Source organism: Melanerpes formicivorus, unplaced genomic scaffold, assembly GCF_026170545.1.
Source record: "Melanerpes formicivorus ecotype bairdi unplaced genomic scaffold, bMelFor1.0.p_v2 SCAF_6, whole genome shotgun sequence".
NCBI lineage: Eukaryota > Metazoa > Chordata > Aves > Piciformes > Picidae > Melanerpes > Melanerpes formicivorus.
The window spans coordinates 136,081-156,908 of record NW_027142358.1 but is presented as its reverse complement, the minus strand read 5'-3'; the positions used below and the strand labels follow the sequence as shown (position 1 = coordinate 156,908).

Sequence of the window (20,828 nt, the reverse complement as noted above, 5' to 3'; positions counted from 1 at the left end):
CACAGCACTCAAGGTGTGGCCTAATCAGTGCTGAAGTGTGGTTAGGAAAGTGTGGTTAGTAAAGAAGCTGCAGCACCACCACACATCCTCAGTGTCTTGGCAAGTTTGTCAGCTGCCCTGTGCTGCTTCTTGCCATTTCTGAAAGCATGGCTCAAAAGATAAGTTAAAAGCAGTGTAATATTTTTTCTTGCCTGGAAGCTACTACAGTCTTGAGGACCTTCAGTACATGTAACTTCATACAAAATAAATTCCCCCCCAGTGAAAGCTGCTCTGCTGCTCATGCAAGGGAAAAGCCTTCACACAGACAGCTGCTGGGAGGTGTTTGATGTGCTTTAAGCTTGCCTCTCTCATTCTCTGGCAAGCATCACACACACATCCCTGTATGTCCATGCATGCCCTCAAACACTTCAGAGGTCACAAAAAGCACAGATGACAGAGTTATTGAAGAATAAGATAATGCAGATTGCTAAGAATTTAAACTGTTTTAAGAATATTCAGGTTGGAAAAGACCCTCAGGATCAGCAAGTGCAATAGAGAACCCTACTCTACAAGGGTCACCCCTAAACTATATCCCCAAGCACCACAGCCAAACCACCTTTAAATACACCCAGGGTTTGTGACTGAACCACCTCCCTGGGCAGCACATTCCAATCCCTGACCACTCTTGCTGTGAATTTTTTTCCTATTGTCCAGTCTAAATCTACCCAGTCCTAGCTTGAGGCCATTCCTTCCTGTTCTAATCACTAATTACCTGTGAGAAGAGACCAGCACCAGCCTCTCTACAATGTCTTTTCAGGTTGTTGTAGAGAGCAATGAAGTCTCCCCTCAGCCTCCTCTGTTTCACACTAGCCATCCCCAGCTCCTTCAGTTGCTCTTCATTGGATTTATTCTCCAGGCCCTTCCCCAGCTCAGTGGCCCTCCTCTGCACTGGCTCCAGCACCTCCACATCTATCCTGTATTGAGGTGCCTTTTAGCACAGAGTCATTCAAGACATTGAAAGAAAAAGGACAGCAAAGCAAAGCAGAGAAGCAAAGGAGAGGCTGAGGGAGCTGGGGTTGCTTAGCCTGGAGAAGAGGAGGCTCTCTACAACTCTCTACAACTACCTGAAGGGAGGTTGCAGCCAGGTGGGGCTTGGTCTCTTCTCCCAGGCAACCTGCACCATAACAAGAGGACACAGTCTCAAGCTGTGCCAGGGGAGGTTTGGGCTGGGTGTTAGGAAGAAATTCTTCCCAGCAAGAGAGATTGGCCATTGGAATGTGCTGCCCAGGGAGGTGGTGGAGTCACCGTCACTGGAGGTGTTTAAGAAGAGCCTGGATGAGGCACTTGGTGCCATGGTTTAATTGATTAGATGGTGTTGGGTGATAGGTTGGACTTGATGATCTCAAAGGTCTTCTCCAACCTGGTCTAGTCTAGTCTATTCAAATCAGCAGTATTTTCCTGAAATGTGTTTCCCTCCCCCTTGCCCAGGAATGGTGGACTCCTCCATGATGCCAATTATGGGCTACCTGGTAGATCTGCGTCACGTATCGGTCTACGGCAGCGTGTACGCAATCGCCGACGTTGCCTTTTGCATGGGCTTTGCCATAGGTAAGTCCAGCATTCTCCCCCCTACAATGCACAGCTGAGCAAAGAGAATGTGCTGGGATGCCAGCTGTGACTCTCAGTGCCATTCACAGGCTTCCTGTGACGGGGTTGCTGCTTTCTATGAGAAAACAAAGCAGAGGCATCTGTTGCCCTTCTCTGCCATGCACCTTCATTAACTGTAAGAAGCTTGAAGGAGTCAGGCACTGCAGACAAATAGGATATCCCTCTGAAAGAGGAGGCCTTGGACTATCTAAAACTTAACACCACAGTCTGTGAGGGGAATAGCTCCCCCCTGACCCCTTTCTTCCTTGAGAGCATGATACAGATGCACTCTCACTAGTAGCATCTTTAATTTCTTCAGCGAAAGCCTAGCAAGGAGCCAGGACAGGTTTCTGGTTTAATTACAAGCATGCCTTCCCATCCCTCAAATCAATTTGTAGAGCAGGAGTTTTGCATATAAAATTAGCGTTGTTGAAAGTGGCTGCTGCAAATTTCCTGTCTGAGTGATCTTCAGAAAAGGGCTTTTGTTTTATTCACACAAGGTCCCTCTGCTGGCGGTGCCATCGCAAAGGCCATTGGATTTCCTTGGCTCATGACAATTATAGGCATTGTGGATATCCTCTTCGCTCCCCTCTGCTTTTTCCTTCGAAGCCCACCTGCCAAAGAGGAGAAAATGGTAAGCATAACCTGGCTTCTTTAGTTTGGGTTCCTCTGGTTGGTTGTTTTGGGTTTTTGTTTAGCTTTGGTGGTATTTTTAATGAGGGGGAAAAAAGACAATTTAGGTCTCCATCTTTGCCTCTAACTTCTCCAAAACAGGACCTACACAGTCCCTGGAGACTTTTAAAACCCACCTGGATGCATTCCTGCGTGGACTACCCTAGGTGATCCTGCTCTGGCAGCAGGGGCTGGACTCAATGATCTCTTGAAGTCCCTTTATTTATAAACCTTTATTTAGAATAAACCAAACCAGGTTGGAAGAGACCTTCAAGATCATCGTGTCCAACTCATCAACCAATCCAACCCAACCAAACAACTAACCCATGGCACCAAGCACCCCATCAAGTCTCCTCCTGAACACCTCCAATGACGGTGACTCCACCACCTCCCCGGGCAGCCCATTCCAATGGGCAATCACTCTCTCTGTATAGAACTTCTTCCTAATACCAACCTGAACCTCCCCTGGCACAGCCTGAGACTGTGTCCTCTTGTTCTGGTACTGGGTGCCTGGGAGAAGAGACCATCATCCGCCTGTCTACAACCTCCCTTCAGGTAGTTGTAGAGAGTGATAAGGTCACCCCTGAGTCTCCTCCTCTCCAGGATGAGCAACTCCAGCTCCCTCAGTCTCTCCTCACAGGGCTGTGTTCCAAACCCCTCACCAACTTTGTTGCCCTTCTCTGGACTCGTTTCAGCAAGTCAACCTCCTTCCTAAACTGAGGAGCCCAGAACTGGACACAGGACTCAAGGTGTGGCCTAACCAGTGCAGTGTACAGGGGCAGAATGACCTCCCTGCTCCTGCTGGCCACACTGTTCCTGATGCAGGCCAGGATGCCATTGGCCCTCTTGGCTGCCTGGGCACACTGCAGGCTCATGTTCAGCCTGCCATCGACCAGTACCCCCAGGTCCCTCTCTGCCTGGCTGCTCTCCAGCCACTCTGACCCCAGCCTAACATCCTGTGATGCTGTGGTTTATTTCACCCTTATGCACTCTTTTTGGAATGAACTCCCCCTTCTTTTTAATGCCCATGATGGACAAAGCAAAAAGCTTTTTATTTGTTACATGTTACAAAGTCACAAATTTGATTACCACTAACCAGGGCCCAGCAGACATTCATCTGCAACAGCATCAGCTGTGGTGGCAACAGTATAAAAAGCATCTTTTGTTTTCCTTGAAGTTGCAGAACTGTATTGGCTAATTTTGGTTTATTCCTTCATGTAGCTCATCTTGGTGTTGGTTGGTTGGGTTTTCTGGGGTTTTGTTTGTTTTCCCCATAGTCCCCTACAGTATATTTTGCTTCCTGTTTTTCCCCTCCTCCTTTTTCCTTGATACAGATCACCTGCCCTCAGAAATGAATGGCTTATTTTAGCCTCTCTGTACCATGGGTCTTATCCCAACTCCTTTTTTAATGTAACTTTACCCATGACTGAAGTTTCTAGAGCAGTCAGTGCTTCCCAGCCACTGGACGGGGTGTAAGAAGAATGATGCTTGGCCAAATAAGCACTGAAGGGTCGACACTAAACCATGTCCCTAAACACCAGGTCCACAGGCTGCTTAAAAAGCTCCAGGGATGGTGACTCCACCACTGCCCTGGGCAGACCATTGCAATGTTTGATAAACCTTTCAGTGAAGAAGTATATCCTAACATCCAAACCTCCCCTGGTGCAGCTTGCAACCATTTCCTCTGGTCCTGTTGTTGAGGAGAGCTGGCCCCAGCTATGTTAACCACCTCTGTCTTGCTGTTGGTGTCAAGCTGCAATATTTAGACACCACTCTGCTCTGGAGCTCCACAGAAAGGGGTAGGGAAAAGCAAAGCTATTGCTAGGGAGACTTAGCTGGAAGCAGTAGGACTCCTTCTGCTTATTCATCCAGCTTTTAATGGATGGAGACTAATTCTGGTAAGGTAATGGAAACTGTATGGTGATGTCTTTAGGGCCAAGAGCCCACCTCACACACCTCACAGGAGATTCCATTTCAACACAAGGGGGAACTACTTTACTGTAAGGGTCACAGAGCACTGAAACAGGCTTCCCAGAGCGGTTGTGGAGTCTCCTTCTCTGGAGACATTCAAGGCCCCTCTGGATGTGTTCTTCTGTGACCTGAGCTAGATTGTATGGTGCTGCTCCAGCAGAGGGGTTGGACTTGATGATCTCCTTGGTTCCCTTCCAACCCCTGACATCCTGTGATTCACTCAAACCAAAATCAGTTTGGGTTCTATGTTGACGGATGAGAGGTAAATGCCTGCATGGTGGATGCAGCTGGATGGCTGTGTGCTGGAGCTGGATGGCAAGCAGAAATGTTCCTATCACCATTCTTTGCTTTCTTTTAGGCAATACTCATGGATCACAACTGTCCTGTGAAGACAAAAATGTACACCCAGAACAACATTCAGTCCTACCCCATTGGGGATGAAGAAGAATATGAGAGTGATGAGTAACAGGAAAAGCCATATGACCTATTTTGGTGTACAAAATGCAGTGTTTCATGTGGAACATCTCATCCAGAACTAGGGTTTAGTTGTACTGTACATCCCACAGCAAAATGGTCACAAAAACCAAAGGTGTGTTGCTATTCATTGCCCATGGTTATCAAGCAGACTGCTGCCCACCTTACAAGGAGGAGGGAAAGCTTTTGTGGAGGGTTTGTCTAGCATTCATCTTTAATTTGTGTATTTCATTTTATCAGATATTACACTTATTTTTTATTAAATGCATAGAGGAAATCTGTCCAAACATGTGAATTTTAACTGTTTTGGGGGTTCTGAAGTCAACTCACTGACATCTAATGCTTCATATTCTGTTTGGAGTCATGAGTTACTGCCAAGAGTTTGGGTCTTTCTTACCTTATTGGGAGGGGAAAAGAAAAAATGAAAATAATGATAATAATATATCCAAATTGAATCATAGAATCAGTCAGGTTGGAAAAGACCTCAGAGATCATCAAGTCCAACCTATTACCTAATACCTAACACCTCCTGATGACTAAACCATGGCTCCAAGTGCCACATCCAATCCTTTTTTGAACACTTCCAGGGATGGGGACTCCACCACCTCCCTGGGCAGCACATTCCAATGGCCAATTACTCTTTCTGGGAAGAACTTTCTCCTCAGCTCCAGCCATCCTTTTGAAATTGTACCCTTGTAAGTAGAGGGAGAGAAGGTGAAGGCTGGAATTCAGAGTGTGGACATCACTGCCACGTTTTTGATCAACTTTAGGTCATACATTAGCAAATTAAGAGGCACAACTTTCTTGCCAGTTTAAAACAAAATAATCACAGAATGTTAGGGGTTGGAAAGGACCTTGAAAGCTCATCCAGTCCAAACACCCTGACAGAGCAGGATCACCTAGAGGAGGTCACACAGGAATGCATCCAGGTGGGTTTTGAATATCTCCAGAGGAAGAGACTCCACAAGCTCCCTGAACCCCCTACAGCTCTCCCTGAACCACTCAGGCAAGACTGGGGGAACAATATTTTAAACAGATGAGTGCATTATTATTAGCCAGCACTACTTAATGATGCCTTAATTAAGTAACCAGTTGTGCAACACAGGCCTCCCAAAACACACACCACTGAGCAAACCCATGGGCATGAATGTGCAGCCCCTTTCCCTCACAGGGAATAAGAACAGCACGAGGATGCTTTTTATATTTCTTTGTATTTCATTTTTAACTTCCTTTTAGATGCTGCTTAAGCAGCTGGTTAAGAAAAGCCACAGCATTTAGTCTTAGCCTGTACTGAAAGTAAGCTGGTAAGCAGTCCAAATGAAAACCTGGTTTACATGCACTGGCATGCACAACTAGAAACTCAGTATCCAGCTGGTTTGGAAAAATTAATTCAAATATCAGCTCGCTAAAAACAATGGAAAAGGAGACCAATTCTTAATGAGGATGATCAGAGGGCTGCAGCAGCTCTCCTGTGAGGACAGACAGAGAGTTGGAGCTGTTCAGTCTGCAGAAGAGAAGGCTCCAAGGAGACCTAGTTGTGGCCTTCCAGTATCTGAAGGGGGCTACAAGAAAGCTGAGGAGGGACTTTTGAGGGTGTCAGGGAGTGATAGGACTGGGGGGGATGGAGCAAAACTGGAAGTGAGTAGATTCAGATTGGATGTTAGGAAGGAATTCTTCCCCATGAGGGTGGTGAGACACTGGCACAGGTTGCCCAGGGAGGTGGTGGAAGCCTGAGCCCTGGAGGTTTTTGCAGCCAGGCTGGATGTGGCTGTGAGCAACCTGCTGTAGTGTGAGGTGTCCCTGCCCATGGCAGGGGGGTTGGAGCAAGATGATCCTTGAGGTCCCTTCCAACCCTGACAATTGTATGATTCTATGATTTTGGGGCACAGTTTTATGCAAGTCAAACACTGGTAGCAGGCACTGGAGGGGGGAGGGAAATCAGTCTTTGAAAGCAAGCATTTTAAAGCCAATCCCAACATCTTTATCAACTGTGGTGTATCTTTTCATTTGTAAGAATCCAGATCTTTATGTGCCTTCTTTCATGTACTTGCAGATGTTTTATGTACTACAGCATAGATCCTATGCTTACATCTAGTTTTGTAAAGCATATATACTCTGGTCAGAAAAAATACGGGAAAACATAGTGGAGCAAACTCCCAGCCTTGCTTTGTCGATAATGATGCGTTCAGACTGCACTAAAATAAAGTTCTCTGAAAGCAGCTCATGGTCTGCTGGAATAAAGGAGGAGTAATTAAAACACAAAGAATACCCTCCCCCTCCCCCTCCCCCCCATGATTTGCCTTTTGCAATGTGGTTTACTGCACACTGGGGGTAGCAGGGAGGGAGAAGCCAACACATTTTCTGAGTTGTGGGAAAGCTCTCCTCATTTCTAGTCCACTTGGAACTTAGGAGAAATGTTTTCACTTCAAGTCATAAATACAAGAAACTTTTTTAGCTAACTGTGATGGCTTCCAAAATCAATCTATGAGGCTCCTGATCTGAGACTCAGCATTTGTAAAACCAGCTAAGGTCTATCCTGGGGCTGCTGGTCCGAGATTCAGCATTTGTAAAACAGGTAAGGTCTATCATGGGGCTGATGGTCTGGGATTCAGCATTTGTAAAACAACTAAGGTCTGTCATGGGGCTGCTGGTCTGAGATTCAGTATTTGGGAACCAGCTAAGGTCTATCCTGGGGCTGCTGGTCCGAGATTCAGCATTTGGGAACCAGCTAAGGTCTGTCATGGGGCTGCTGGTCCGAGATTCAGCATTTGGAAACCAGCTAAGGTCTGTCATGGGGCTGCTGGTCCGAGATTCAGCATTTGGAAACCAGCTAAGGTCTGTCATGGGGCTGCTGGTCCGAGATTCAGCATTTGGGAACCAGCTAAGGTCTGTCATGGGGCTGCTGGTCTGAGATTCAGCATTTGTAAAACAGCTAAGGTCCATCCTGGGGCTGCTGGTCTGAGATTCAGCATTTAGCAAATAGCTAAGATCTGTCATGGGGCTGCTGGTCTGAGATTCAGCATTTGTAAAACATCTAAGGTCTATCCTGGGGCTGCTGGTCTGAGATTTGGCATTTGGGAACCAGCTAAGGCCAAAATGAGCAGCACCAAGGGACACCTCTGTATATCCTTTAAATAAGAGTGAAGATTCTGAGAAAACTTTAAGAGACTTAAAAGGTGTGAAAGGCCAACCAGTGAATCCTACCAGTGACCTGAAAAATCCACTTGTAGTGATGCATTTTCACTTGTGTTCTTTTGAAAGGATGGAAATCCTCCCTTCAAAGCAGAAAGGTGTTTGGAGGCAGGCAGTAATATAGCTCGTCACAGAATCACTACAGTTGAAAAAGACCTTCAAGATCATAGAACATTAGGGGTTGCAAGGGACCTTGAGAGGCCATCCAGTCAAAGCTCCCTTTCAGACCAGAAGCAGGTTACACAGGAATGCCTCCAGGCAAGTTTGGAATGTCTCCAGGGAAGGAGACTCCACAACCTCTTCCAGGCAGCCTGTTCCATGACTGTCACCCTCACAGTGAAAAAGTTTCTCCTTATATTTACGTGGAACCTCCTCTGCTCAAGCTTGCACCCATTGCACCTTGTCCTATTATTGGGCATCACTGAACAGAGCCTGGCTCCATCCTCCTGACACTGCCCTTCACATCTTCATAAACGTGAATGCAGTCACCCCTCAGGCTCCTCCTCTCCAAACTAAAGAGCCCCAGCTCCCTCAGCCTTTCCTCAAAAGGAAGGTGTTCACTCAATGATTTTTGTGGTCCTGCATTGGACTCTTCCAAGCAGTTTCCTTAGGTCCTTCTTGAATTTCTACGACTCTGCTCTGCCCTGTGGGGCCAACATCTGGATTATTGTGTCCAGTTCTGGGCCCCTCAGCTCAAGAAGAGCCTCAGGAGACTGCTTGAGAAAACCCAGCACAGAGCAATAAAGATGATTAGGGGAGTGGAAGATCTTCCTTATGAGGAAAGGCTGAGGGAGCTGTGTCTATGTAGCTTGAACAAGAGAAGCCTGAAAGGTGACCTCAATCATGTTAATAAAGGGGTGAAGGGAGAGTGCTGCAAGAATGGAGCCAGGCTCTGCTCAGTGATGTCCAATGACAAGGGGCAATGGGTGCGAGCTGGAGCAGAGGAGGCTCCACAGGAACATGAGGAAAAACTTTTTCACTGTGAGGGTGAGAGTGTCCCGGAACAGGCTGCCCAGAGAGGTTGTGAAGTCTTCTTCTCTGGAGACATTTGAAACCTGCCTGGTTGTGTTCCTGCATGACCTACTCAAGATGATCCTGCTCTGGCAGCAGGGATTGGACTGGATGATCTTTCAAGGTCCTGTCCAGCCCCTACCATTCTGTGACCACATTCCTTTTCTGTAGATAGAGCCAGGTTTCACCTGAGGCCTCACAGCCCAGCACCTTACCGTGGTTAGCTCAGCAGACCCACACAGCTCCGTCTTGTGTTCTCACGCTGCTGCTCTGCTCCCGGTCCACCAGACACCAATAGCCACGGTCATCCACGCTTGGGGTCTCCCTGCCACCACTTCCTCCCAGAAGAGCTATTTAGCAGTTGCTCCACATTTTGGAGGAACATGTAAACAAAGCATTTTTGCAAACAGTCAGGAAGACACTTTAGTCACAAAAAAAATACACCCCCCTCCCTCCCTCATCCCTCCCTTTCCACCTTGGGGTAATTTGGGTTTTTTCCTATCTTGTACATTTTGACCTGGGCCAGTTTAAGTGTGGTAAAGCCACTTAGTTCATCTGCTCTCACTACTTAGTCCTCCCCTGCAGTTGTGAAGTTTTATACATCTTTTATTTCAAATTTGAGGACAACCTCCCCAAGGAGAGAGAATTACAAGGAAAAAAATGATTAAATAAAAGTGAACTAAGGATTTGTTTAGCTGTAATCCGTTAACCTTTTCTGCAGGACAGCGTAAGCAAGAAGAATTTTTCTGGGACAGTTTCCCTCCCCCGCAGTGTAACACTGGTGGTGGTCACTACCACCAATCTGCCAGTCACTTATTTGTGCAGTACTTGGAGGCCTTAAAAAAACCCTCACCAAATTATGTATGTAAGTTCTCTATATCTATTATCAAACTCTGCAGAATAAAGATGAGCATGCAAATAGAAGGAATGCAAACCCCAAATAATCCAACAATCAGCAGGTTTTATTTAACATAAACTATGTGCTTTTCTCCCAGAGGTGTTTTTTTTCCCCCCCTTTAAGCCATGGCATTAGACAGTTACTGACCTGGGGGTAGGGGTTGACAGCCTGCTGAACATGAGCCAGCAGTGTGCCCAGGTGGCCAAGAGGACCAATGGCATCCTGGCCTGCATCAGGAACAGTGTGGCCAGCAGGAGCAGGGAAGTCATTGTGCCCTGTACTCAGCACTAGTTAGGCCACACCTTGAGTACTGTGTCCAGTTCTGGGCTTCTCAATTTAAGAAGGACATGGAGACTCTTGAACACGTCCAGAGAAGGGCAATGAGGCTGGGGAGAGGTCTGGAGCACAGCCCTGTGAGGAGAGGCTGAGGGAGCTGGGGTTGCTTAGCCTGGAGATGAGGAGGCTCAGGTGAGACCTTATTGCTGTCTGCAACTACCTGAAGGGAGGTTGTAACCAGGTGGGGGTTGGTCTCTTCTCCCAGGCAACCAGCACAAGAAGACACAGTCTCAAGCTGTGCCAGGGGAAGTTTAGGCTGGAGGTGAGGAGAAAGATCTTCCCAGAAAGAGAGGTTGGCCATTGGAATGTGCTGCCCAGGGAGGTGGTGGAGACACCATCCCTGGAAGTGTTCAAAAAAAGGATTGGATGTGGCACTTGGAGCCCTGGCTTAGCTGTCACGAAGTAATAGGTTGGACTTAATGATCTCTGAGGTCTTTTCCAGCCTGGCTGATTCTAGGAGATATTAAAACACAATGCCAAGAAGTTGATAATTTAGCAAAACTATTTTATTAAAGCTTATTCTCCAGGATAAAATAAACAGCCAACAAAAAGGAAAAAAAAAAATCATGAGGCAGATCTTCTGCAAATGTGTGCAGCTGCCACCCAGTCAGATGATATTAAGTCAAGATATTCTTTGTTTCCTGTGGTATTCTTTATTTTCAACTATATACAGTTAAGCACAAAGCAAAGATTACACCAGGAATGTAGTATCACAATTTTTCCCCCCCCTCAAGATTCACCCTTTACTGTAATTAATGCCATACAGGAATTCATGTTTTCCTTCCTATCACTAAAATACAACTATTTGCCTTTTTTTTGGTTGGTTGGTTTTGTTTCTTTCCTCATTCAGTATACTTAAAAATATTGCACTAGGTTGAATTTCTCTCTTACAATCATCATCATCAGCAACGCTAGAAAGAGGAAAGCTATACCCAGCTTTTCTTCCCCGCTGTATCACATGAGTCAAGTTAAAAAACCATCAGGTGTGGTTTGGAAGTTGGCGTTTGCATTTGTTTTCACAGCTCCTTCACGTGTGCCAGGGGTTTAAATAGCTCTGAAAACCTCTATAGTAGTCGAGAAGAGCAAACACTGATGGAGATTGAAATGCAGATCACCACCAATGATAAGCCACTGAGAACTGGGGAGTGGGGAAGTCTTAATATGCATTTCAAGCAAGTATAAGGTTAAATAAGTTTTAGTCATAAGGGAAGCTAATCTTGTGCGATTATTTTGCAGAAGCTTAATTCCAGAAGTGTGGCACATGCCTGTTTTAGCATGGATAGTGTTTCCCATACATCAGCAAAAGAAGTATCAACTGCCCAGGACTCAGGTTAAAAAAAGTGCAAGTAGTTGCATGAGTGGAAGTAACCCTTCTGCTCAGAAGTACGAGTATGTTTTTCCACCTGTGAAACCACTGCCGCTTTAACTTTGCCCACCACAAAGTAAACTGAGAAGCAAATTGAATGGAGATTTACAGGCTGCCTGGAAATTTGCATCTTCATTTGCATTTCCCATCTTCAGATTCAACTCCATTTCCACATTATTTTATTTTTTTTAAATCTTTCTGCTACCAGTGATAATGAGACCAGTACCTAACACAGTACCTAAATCAAAGGTGATACTTTCTACAGCACTTCTATACACAGAAGATGAAACAGAGACATGTTTACAGGAAATAAATAAGAACAGCCTTAGCCAGGTGATGCTAAGATCCACAGTTACACATAGCACAAGACCAGGGAAGTTCTTGTCAAAAGCTGCTGGCTGAAATTCTTCTTCACCTCTACTGGACTCACTCATTTTGACTGAAATCAAATCTGTTATATACACTATAAGACATTTTGTCTGACAACAGTGATCCTCCTGCTCAGGCCGCCTCTTCTGTTTGAGGCGCTGAATGCACCTTACCACTCCATGATTAATCAAAAGCGGTGAGAGAACACATTGAGACACTTTGTGAAGTATTTGTACCTTCAGCTTTCTGAAACAAAAGAAGTTCTGCAGCAACATTATGTTTTAATTAACCTGTCATTACATGCCTTTTAATATAGAATGCAATGACACCTCCAGCTCTTTGGAAGAGCAAGTCTCTTTTAGCAGATAATACACCAACACTTCAAAGAGAGAATTTTGCTCTGGAAGGCAAGCAGCCTCTCCTCTCCAAAATATTCCCAATTCAGTTACACCAAGCTACTGAGAAGTACTTTTGATATGTAGCATCATTCAACCAGGGTATGAATGATAACCCAAAGGTCTAAAGAGGATTTTTCTTTTAGCACAGCATTATGATGTCTCAAGTTGATTACGACACAAACCATGAAATGTTCTCGTATTTAACCCCCAAAAAATCAATAAATATGGTCAACAAATGATATGCAAGGTCACAACTTCAGTAAATATTCCTAACAGACAACATGAAAGAGCTTCTGTTTGCTTTCAGGATATGTCTGGTGACGAGACAACGACCTAGCAGACATCATAAAACGGTGATGAACGTTTTTAAAGCCTGGTCCCTCAGTGACTGTGTCAGTCATCAGCTTAGGCATGCAACAAGCTTATCGTTTTTCCTCAGTCACACAATGGAAACGAAACATTCTGAAAGATCCTGCCAGTTTCCTGCTGGAAACATGAGTTAAAAAGAAAAAAAACAAACAAACAAAAACCAAAAAGAGGAAAAAGAAAAAGAAAGGGGGGGAGGAGGGCAAGTAATCCCTTGAGGACACCACACGCAATTAAGGTGAAATGGTTAAGGTTCCACAATTAGAAAAAACTAAAAAATAAGTTATTAAAAATAAATTTCCAATATAAACACCCCCTGACCCCCTCCCAAAAATGTTGTTTTAGCCAGCACAGTTTAACAAAAATGATGGTGCTGTAGCTGGAGAAGAACCATTAGCTGTACTCTTACACAGGCAAATAACCGTGGAGAAGCAGGAGGCGTACGTCATACCAGTGCTCTGATTTAGTTGGCGCCGTGTTTGTCAGCAAGTGCAAAGTCTTCTTTTCAGTCCACTCCTTCGAAGGCTACATGTGTCAAATCTCAGTCTACTGCTGGAGGTGGGTCAACTGCTTCCTCTGATATGATGTTGAATGTGGGAGCCTCTGTCAGACTGACATCTTTGCTATCTGTGTCTTCTGCTATGCTGGGCTCCTCCAGCTCTTTAGTCACTCTTTTGGACTGCCGGTCTAGGGACATACTCTCCAACGATTCTATGTCCTCAATGCCTGCTCTGTAGTGGATCATCAGCAGTGTAAGGGCCTGCAGTCTTTCCCCAGACTTAGCCAGCGCAGCAGAGATCAGGGCTTTTTTCCTCGCATCGCTCATCTCTTTCTCTTCTTTAAGGAGCGAATTGTTGTTTTCCAGCTCCTGGTCTATTTCGTTCTGCAGCTTATCCAACATGAATTCTAGCTTCTGGAAACGCTCCTCCGTGGGTAAACTTCTGTAGAGGTCCCGGCCGATTTCTTTAACGGCGATGAAGACGCTGTCATCCAGACCGCCCTCCTTGCGGACCAGCTTGATCCCCGTCCCCGACGCGCGTTTGGAGGGGCTGCCGGGCCCTCCGATTTCGGTATCGCTGCTTTCGTTGTCGGACGTGTTGGGTGTGTGCTTTGGGGAAGGCTCTACCACCTCTGCTCCTTGCTCGGAGAGCCGAGCTTTGGGGACCTGCCGCAGGTTTAACAAGCGGGTGCTCGTGTTGATGATGTGCCTGGTCAGACCCGTCGTCCTGTTGACCGATTTCGATTCTGAATCCACACGAGAGGCTGCGGCCTGGGGAGGAGCTTCCTGCCCTTCCACTCTACAGCCTCCCGCAGGTCGCTCAAGTCTCTTTTCAGCTCCCACACAAAAGGGGGTCTCGGTCAGGCATTTCTCTTGACACTTTTTATGGCAAACATAGGCGCAGAGCATGCACTGCGACGCCGCTTTAGTCCACACTTTCTTTTTGCAGTAATCGCACCATGTGGGGTTCTGGAACTGAGTGTCTTGAAAGTTATGCTTGTTCTCTGGGAGAACAACTTGCCCCGAGTAGGAATCCTCTTTCTGAAGCACACGAGCTTCTTCCTCCGACTGACTTTCCTTTTCTTTCTCCAGGAGAACACTGGAATCCTCTGCTTCCCCTTCTTTCAAATATTTGAAGTGTAAAGTGATGTCACCGTAGCAAAACTTCTCATTGAACCCCTTCTGGGGTATCAAATTCCTCAATGCCGTCCTGGTGACCACGGCTTTAGGCGTAGGAGCATCCAGCTTAAATGTTCTAAAGTACTCCATTGAGGATGTAGCTATACAATCTAAAGCAATTTCTTCAAGTTTTATGCTTGAGTATCCTAAGCAGATGAAACCACCTGCTTTGAAAGGGTCTCTGCACCACAGTGCAACGTTAAGGTACTTCTGGTATCCTTCTACTTCAAACAGGCAGGAGGATGCTCTCGTCCTCGGCCATCGGCCTTGCCGGGCTTTGTAAGGGATTTCTGGCGATTCCCATATTTGATGGTCATCTCCACGTGTGTTTTCTGGCAGCCCCTCTTTCAAAGCATCTTGTTTGGATACTGTGATCACTTTTGTTACTGTTGGGTCTTCCATCTGATCGTTGTTCTTAATCACCTTCTCCGTACATTTATCCCCAATATTTGTAGGTGGAGGCGGCCTCTCTGGTTTTTCAGAAGACACACCTCCTGTTTCTAACACGTTCTGAGTTTCACTAGCAGGCAAAACCAGCTTACTTTGTGGCCTAGGTGGCACAGGAGGCTTAGTACTGGACCCTTGGGATTGTTTCCCTGATGGCTGCGGTGCCTCTGAAGCCTCAGCAGCTTTGGGTGCTGCTACTTTAGCTCCATCTTTTTGTTGCGTTTTTGATGCTGTCTGGTAACCTCCTAAGTGAAGTTTTCGATTCAGAATGGGAGATATAGTTCCAAGGGGTTTAGCAGCAAGTATCACTGCAGAACGTTTGGGACTTGGAGTTGTTGGCAGATCTTCTTTTTGCTCAGGAGACTCACAGGCTAAGTCCTCAAATTCTGAATCAAAATCTCTACTGTCAACATCAGCTGATAGGCTGGATTGGTCATCCTCTGACTGTGTCAAGAAATTAGTGTCTTCTAATTGCCCAAATCCATCCTGCAGTGCTAAGCCATGTTGATTACACCCAACAGGCCTTTCATAAAAGACTAAAACTTTGTCACCAGCCTGTCTGATCAGCTTCAACACTTGGACAGTTGACGTGACTTTGACACCTATTAAAAAAAAAAGGGAAAGACAAAAATGGCTACATTGTAATTATTACAACAATTTGAAGCAGCAAAAAAAGAAACCACAAACGGCTGGCAAATGTTTAGATCTTTAACAGTGGTGCCAAAACTGTTGCTCACTATTAGGAGTTCTTCACAGACAGAGAGATTGCCCATTGGAATGGCTACCCAGGGAGGTGCTGGGGTTGACATCCCTGGAAGTGTTTAAGAAAAGCCTGGCTGAGGCACTTAGTGCCATGGTCCAGTTGATTAGACAGGGTTAGGTGATTGGTTGGACTTGATGATCTTGGAGGTCTCTTCCAACCTGGTTGATCCTGTGAGTTCTTTATATCAGAGGAGCTAAACTGAACTCGCACAGATGGATCCATTCCACTTTCCTCATCGAACAGAATAGAATAAACCAGATTAGAAGAGACCTTTGAGATCGAGTCCAACCTATCATCCAACACCATCTCATCAACTAAACCATGGCACCAAGCACCCCATCCAGGCTCTTCCTAAACACCTCCAGGGATGGTGACTCCACCACCTCCCTGGGCAGCCCATTCCAATGGCCAATCACTCTTTCTATGAAGAACTTCTTCCTAACATTCTTCTTCCTTCTTCATATAAACATACCACTTCAGGAGCTGGAAAACATACTAACACATCCCCCAGTCTGCTGTTTGTTATTAATGCTGCAAACCTAAGGTTGATGTTGACTTTGATGCTAACATTTTAAACCTTGGTCTTACTGCAAGTCTGAACTTCTCAGCAGCAAAATTCAAAAGAGAAGTTGGGAATAGTTAGGCTGCTACAAGTCAGAGCTGACAAAAATGGATACTGAAGGTATGGAAAATAAACTACTGAATATTCAGTGGATCTTCTAAGGCCATTCTGATATTTAAGACAATTTTTCTGTAAGTCAAGAATGTTTATACTACTTGCTCCATTCTCTAATAGTACCTTTAGGTTCACAGCTGAGTGCAAACACAAGATGTAAAACATTATGGTTTTCTCTGTAAACGAAGCATCCTTTATAACATCACTGGAAGAAACTAAATAGAGACCCTCACAGCATCACTGCTGGAATAATTAGAACATATTTGCATTCAAATATTAAGCTAACTCTTTGGTTTGGTTTTTGGGAGGCCTCTTTGGTTTGGTTGTTGTTTTTTAACCTAGCAAAGAGCAAATAAATATGCAAGAAAATGAATCAAATGAATGTATAACCTGCAGTGGCCATAAATGCATAAAGCACAGAATTAGGGTTTGGAAGGGACCTTGAAAGGTCATCCAGTCCAACCCCTGTGTCACAGCAGGATGACCTAGAGTAGGTCACACAGGCACATGTCCAGGCAGGTTTTGAATGCCTCCAGAGAAGGAAGCTTCACAACCTCTCTGGCCAGCCTGCTCCAGTGTTTTGTCACCCTCACAGGGAAAAAGTTTTTCCTAATGATTACATGGACCTTCCTCTGCTCCAGCTTGCACCCATTTCCCCTTGTCCTATCATTGGACATCACTGAGCAGAGCCTGGCTCTATCCTCCTGACACAGCCTTCATGGATTTGTAAAAATGAACGAGGACACCTCTCAATCACTTCTCTGAGCTACAGAAACCCACTTCCCTTTCCTCATAAGGGAGATGTTCCATTCCCTTAAGCATCTTTGTGGATCTAAGCTGGACTGTCTCAAGGAGGATCCTAAGGTCCTTCTTGAACTGGGGGGGCTCAGAACTGGACACAGTACTCCAGATGTGACCTCATCTGGGCAGAGTAGACAGGGAGGAGAACCTCTCTCAACCTGCTAACCACAGCCCTTCTAATACACCCCAGGATATGATTTGCCTTCTTGGCCACAAGGACATATAGCTGGCTCATGGTCATCCTTCCGTCCACCAGGACCCTCAGGCAGTCTCGTTGAGCTATCTGCAGACACAGCCTCCAGCTCTGCAAGATGATCATTATTTCAAAAGTTGATGTATTACTCACTGCCAATTGCTAGAATTCTGTCTCCCCTCTGTAGATCAGCAGCTGCAGCAGATGAGTTTGGAGTCACTGTTTCAATGACAATGTGTCCTGCATCCTCTTCCTTGGACTGCACAAGACGAAGTGTGAGGCCAACGCTCTGCTGATTCCCTTTCACCAGCTCTGCCTAGAGAGAGAGAAGTTAAGAGTATGGTGATTAAGCTGACTGCATGGGATTCATGGTAACTAATGAGTGTTTAGATAAAATTACACAACTGGTATTACTCTAAAAAATCCCATCAGGACACCCATTGTCTTCATTAAGCAGATCATCCCACAACAGAGTAATTGTCTGCCAAGCCAGTTTACACCTTTGGAGCAAGATGGAACTGAATGTCACCACTTCTGAAGAGCCAAATATGCCAAACCTAGAAAGCAGTGCAAGAAACTGTCATCAAAGTGACTATATATACCTAAGTGTATCTGAGTACACATCTGTGCAATCGTGTGTCTTCAGTTAAGGACAATCCTGAGCTACCCTGTGCAAATACAATCAGCAGGAAGGGCAATACATGGCTCATCTCTGCAACAGTCCAGCCCTAACAAAGCTACAACCAAACACAACTCCATCATCCAGTTTATTGGGAAGACCTTTTATTAAAAAGGAGCACTGTGCCATCACAGAATCATACAATTGTAAGGGATGGAAGGGACCTCAAGGATCATCCAGTTCCAACCCCCCTGCCATGGCCAGGGACACCTCACACTAGAGCAGATTGTCTCAGAGCCACATCCAGCCTGGCCTTCAAAACCTCCAGGGATGAGGCTTCCACCACCTCCCTGGGCAACCTGTTCCAGTGTCTCAGTACCCTCATGGGGAAGAACTTAGCATCCAATCTGAATCTACCCATTTCTATTTTTGTTCCATTCCCCCTAGTCCTGTCATTACCTGACCCCCTAAAAAGTCCCTCCCCAGCTTTCTTGTAGGCCCCTTTAAGATACTGGAAGGTCACAATTAGGTATCCTCTGAGCCTCCTCTTCTCCAGACTGAACAGCCCCAACTCTCTCAGTCTGTCCTCACATCACTTTGAATATACCACATTTGTGTTATAAGACCTGTTGCTATGAGTAGCTCTTTAGTAGTCTACAAAAAGGTCCTTTGAGTGAAAAGCAACTCACATATTTACATCTTACTGCAGTATATGTAGAACAAATCTACAATTAACAATAGCTTAGACTCAGAACCCTTTGTTTAAATTCATCTGGCAAGATAAATACAATACAAAATTTAACTCAATAATCTCAGATATGTTATTACTACTCCTCCTCCTCAGGCACAATTCCTACAGCAGAATTTAGTTCTACACTCATGCATAGAATCATAGAATCAACAAGGTTGGAAAAGACCTCAAAGATCATCAAGTTCAACCTGTCAGCCAAGACCTCATGACTACTAAACCATGGCTTCAAGTGCCACATCCAATCCCTTCTTGAACACCTCCAGGGATGGTGACTCCACCACCTCCCTGGGCAGCACATTCCAATGGCTAACAACTCCCTCTGAAGAACTTTCTCCTCACCTTGAGCCTAAGATAGATCCCTTAGAATTTCCAAGTCCCTATTACAGAATATATCTAAGTAGTGGTCAATTATTTACACACCTCTGTGTCTGAGGCATTTGGCAACAATTTATTGACAAAGGCCCTTAATGAATGAAGAATGGCACTTTTCCCTTAAAGCATATTGCTTCTGAACTGTCCTAAGTGATTGTCTACATTCTTTCCACCAAAGTATATTCTGTCTGTTTGCAAGGGGGACTCACAGTCAGCTTCAGCTCCAAGGATACAGATTTAATTTTCTTTTTTGATTCCTAAGAACAGAGAGACAGACACTGTTTGTAGAAACCCTCCACAGGACATTTTCTATTTGGTTTCAATTTCCTGAGTTTAGGTAGACAGTCTTCTCCCTCCACCCTGGATTTACTTTCTTGCTGTTCGATTGTCCATGTTTAAACTGTCTGGAGTTGATCCTCCTCTTCGGAGGATGGGTTCGTTTGCTCAGTTTATAGCACCTTGGCTTTCCACAGATGAAGTAGATCACTTCAGTACGTGACTTTTCCTGGCTGCATGGCTTTTGCTCCTTTCCTGTAGCTTTAATAGCACCACAGCTTGGGTTTTTATTAATTGCTGTTCAGTACTTCATAGAAATAAAAATCATAGAATCATAGAATGGTCTGGGTTGAAAGGGACCGCCAAAGGTCATCCAGTCCAACCCCCTCTGCACTCAGCAGGGGCATCCTCAACTAGATCAGGTTGTTCAGGGCCCTGTAGAGCCTCAACCTTGAATATCTCCATGGATGGGGCCCTAACCACCTCCCTGGGCAACCTCTTCCAGTGTTCCACCCCCCTCGTAGTGAAGAACTTGTTCCTAACATCCGATCTAAATCTACTCTTCCCTAGTTCAAAGCCATTGCTGCTTCTCCTGTCACTGCAGGCCTTTGCAAACAGTCTCTCTCCATCCTTCTTGTAGCCCCCTTCAGGTACTGGAAGGCTATTAGGTCTCTCTGGAGCCTCCTCTTCTCCAGGCTGAACACCCTCAGCTCCCACAGCCTTGTCCTTGAGGCAGAGATGCTCCAACCCCCTGATCATTTTCATAGCCCTTCTCTGGACCCTTTCCATCAGGTCCATGAGAACAGTCTTCATTAGCACAAGAAAGCAAACAGCCAGCATTCAAAAATAATCTTGATAATGAATATTCACAGTATATTTCCAGTACAAATGGTTGCAGTATCAGAAAACACATTCTTCAGCTCCAGTACTGTCAGTTTTGCAATTGCTGTATTTTTATGCATACATTTCCTTCTGTATCAGCTGAGAATGCTTTCAGATTGGAGTTTACACAGGCAGCTGAAACACGAATTACTAACTGGCCAGTTAGCTACCAGTGTCACTACTGATCATTCACACTGTACCCAGCTTGATGGGACAGGCTACACCAGGGTGCCTGTCTGGGTTGCCACTGAATGGCTACTGAAATGATTATTTTGTGGACTTTTCCTATTCCCTTGAAAGGAATTTTATGAAGTTAGCCACTTCTCATGCAATGGATTGACTCAGGCATTCATCCATCACCACCAGTATCTCTGAGAGTTTTGTCACAGACTTCCCAATCCCTGATTAAAATGCAACCACATCAAAAGGCAATTTAAGTCCAACATTAGAAAATAAAGCACAGAGAGAGAAAATTTAAGAGACAAACACCAGAGTCCTTTTAGAGCCATTTTTCAAGTTGTGAACAACTCAGCTCCAGAATAAGAGATTATTTTTTAAACTGTGGTTACTGTTCTCTCAGTCAGCAGATGATACAGAAGTTCCTCACTACTTTCCCACTTCTCCCCATCACTAAGAACAATAAAGACCAAAACAAACCAATCCCGCCCCACAAATATACACATGAAACACT

General features: G+C 45.3%; 2 protein-coding genes across 3 annotated transcripts in view; one reads left to right on the top strand and one right to left on the bottom strand.

Moving 5' to 3' along the window:
- The window catches only part of SLC18A2 (solute carrier family 18 member A2), a 46,903-nt gene extending 39,938 nt beyond the window's left edge, over positions 1-6,965 (top strand). For both annotated transcript variants that reach the window (XM_068139284.1, XM_068139282.1), the window contains 3 exons: positions 1,468-1,587; positions 2,127-2,260; positions 4,628-6,965. In XM_068139284.1, coding sequence (XP_067995385.1) covers positions 1,468-1,587; positions 2,127-2,260; positions 4,628-4,735 — 362 coding nt within the window. In that variant the 3' untranslated portion in view covers positions 4,736-6,965. The remainder of the gene's footprint in view (positions 1-1,467; positions 1,588-2,126; positions 2,261-4,627) is intronic.
- A 3,703-nt stretch (positions 6,966-10,668) lies between these two features.
- The window catches only part of PDZD8 (PDZ domain containing 8), a 62,609-nt gene continuing 52,449 nt past the window's right edge, over positions 10,669-20,828 (bottom strand). Inside the window, exons 4-5 of the mRNA XM_068139281.1 lie at positions 17,391-17,553; positions 10,669-15,406 (exon numbers count right to left, since the gene is read on the bottom strand). Coding sequence (XP_067995382.1) covers positions 13,221-15,406; positions 17,391-17,553 — 2,349 coding nt within the window. The 3' untranslated portion in view covers positions 10,669-13,220. The remainder of the gene's footprint in view (positions 15,407-17,390; positions 17,554-20,828) is intronic.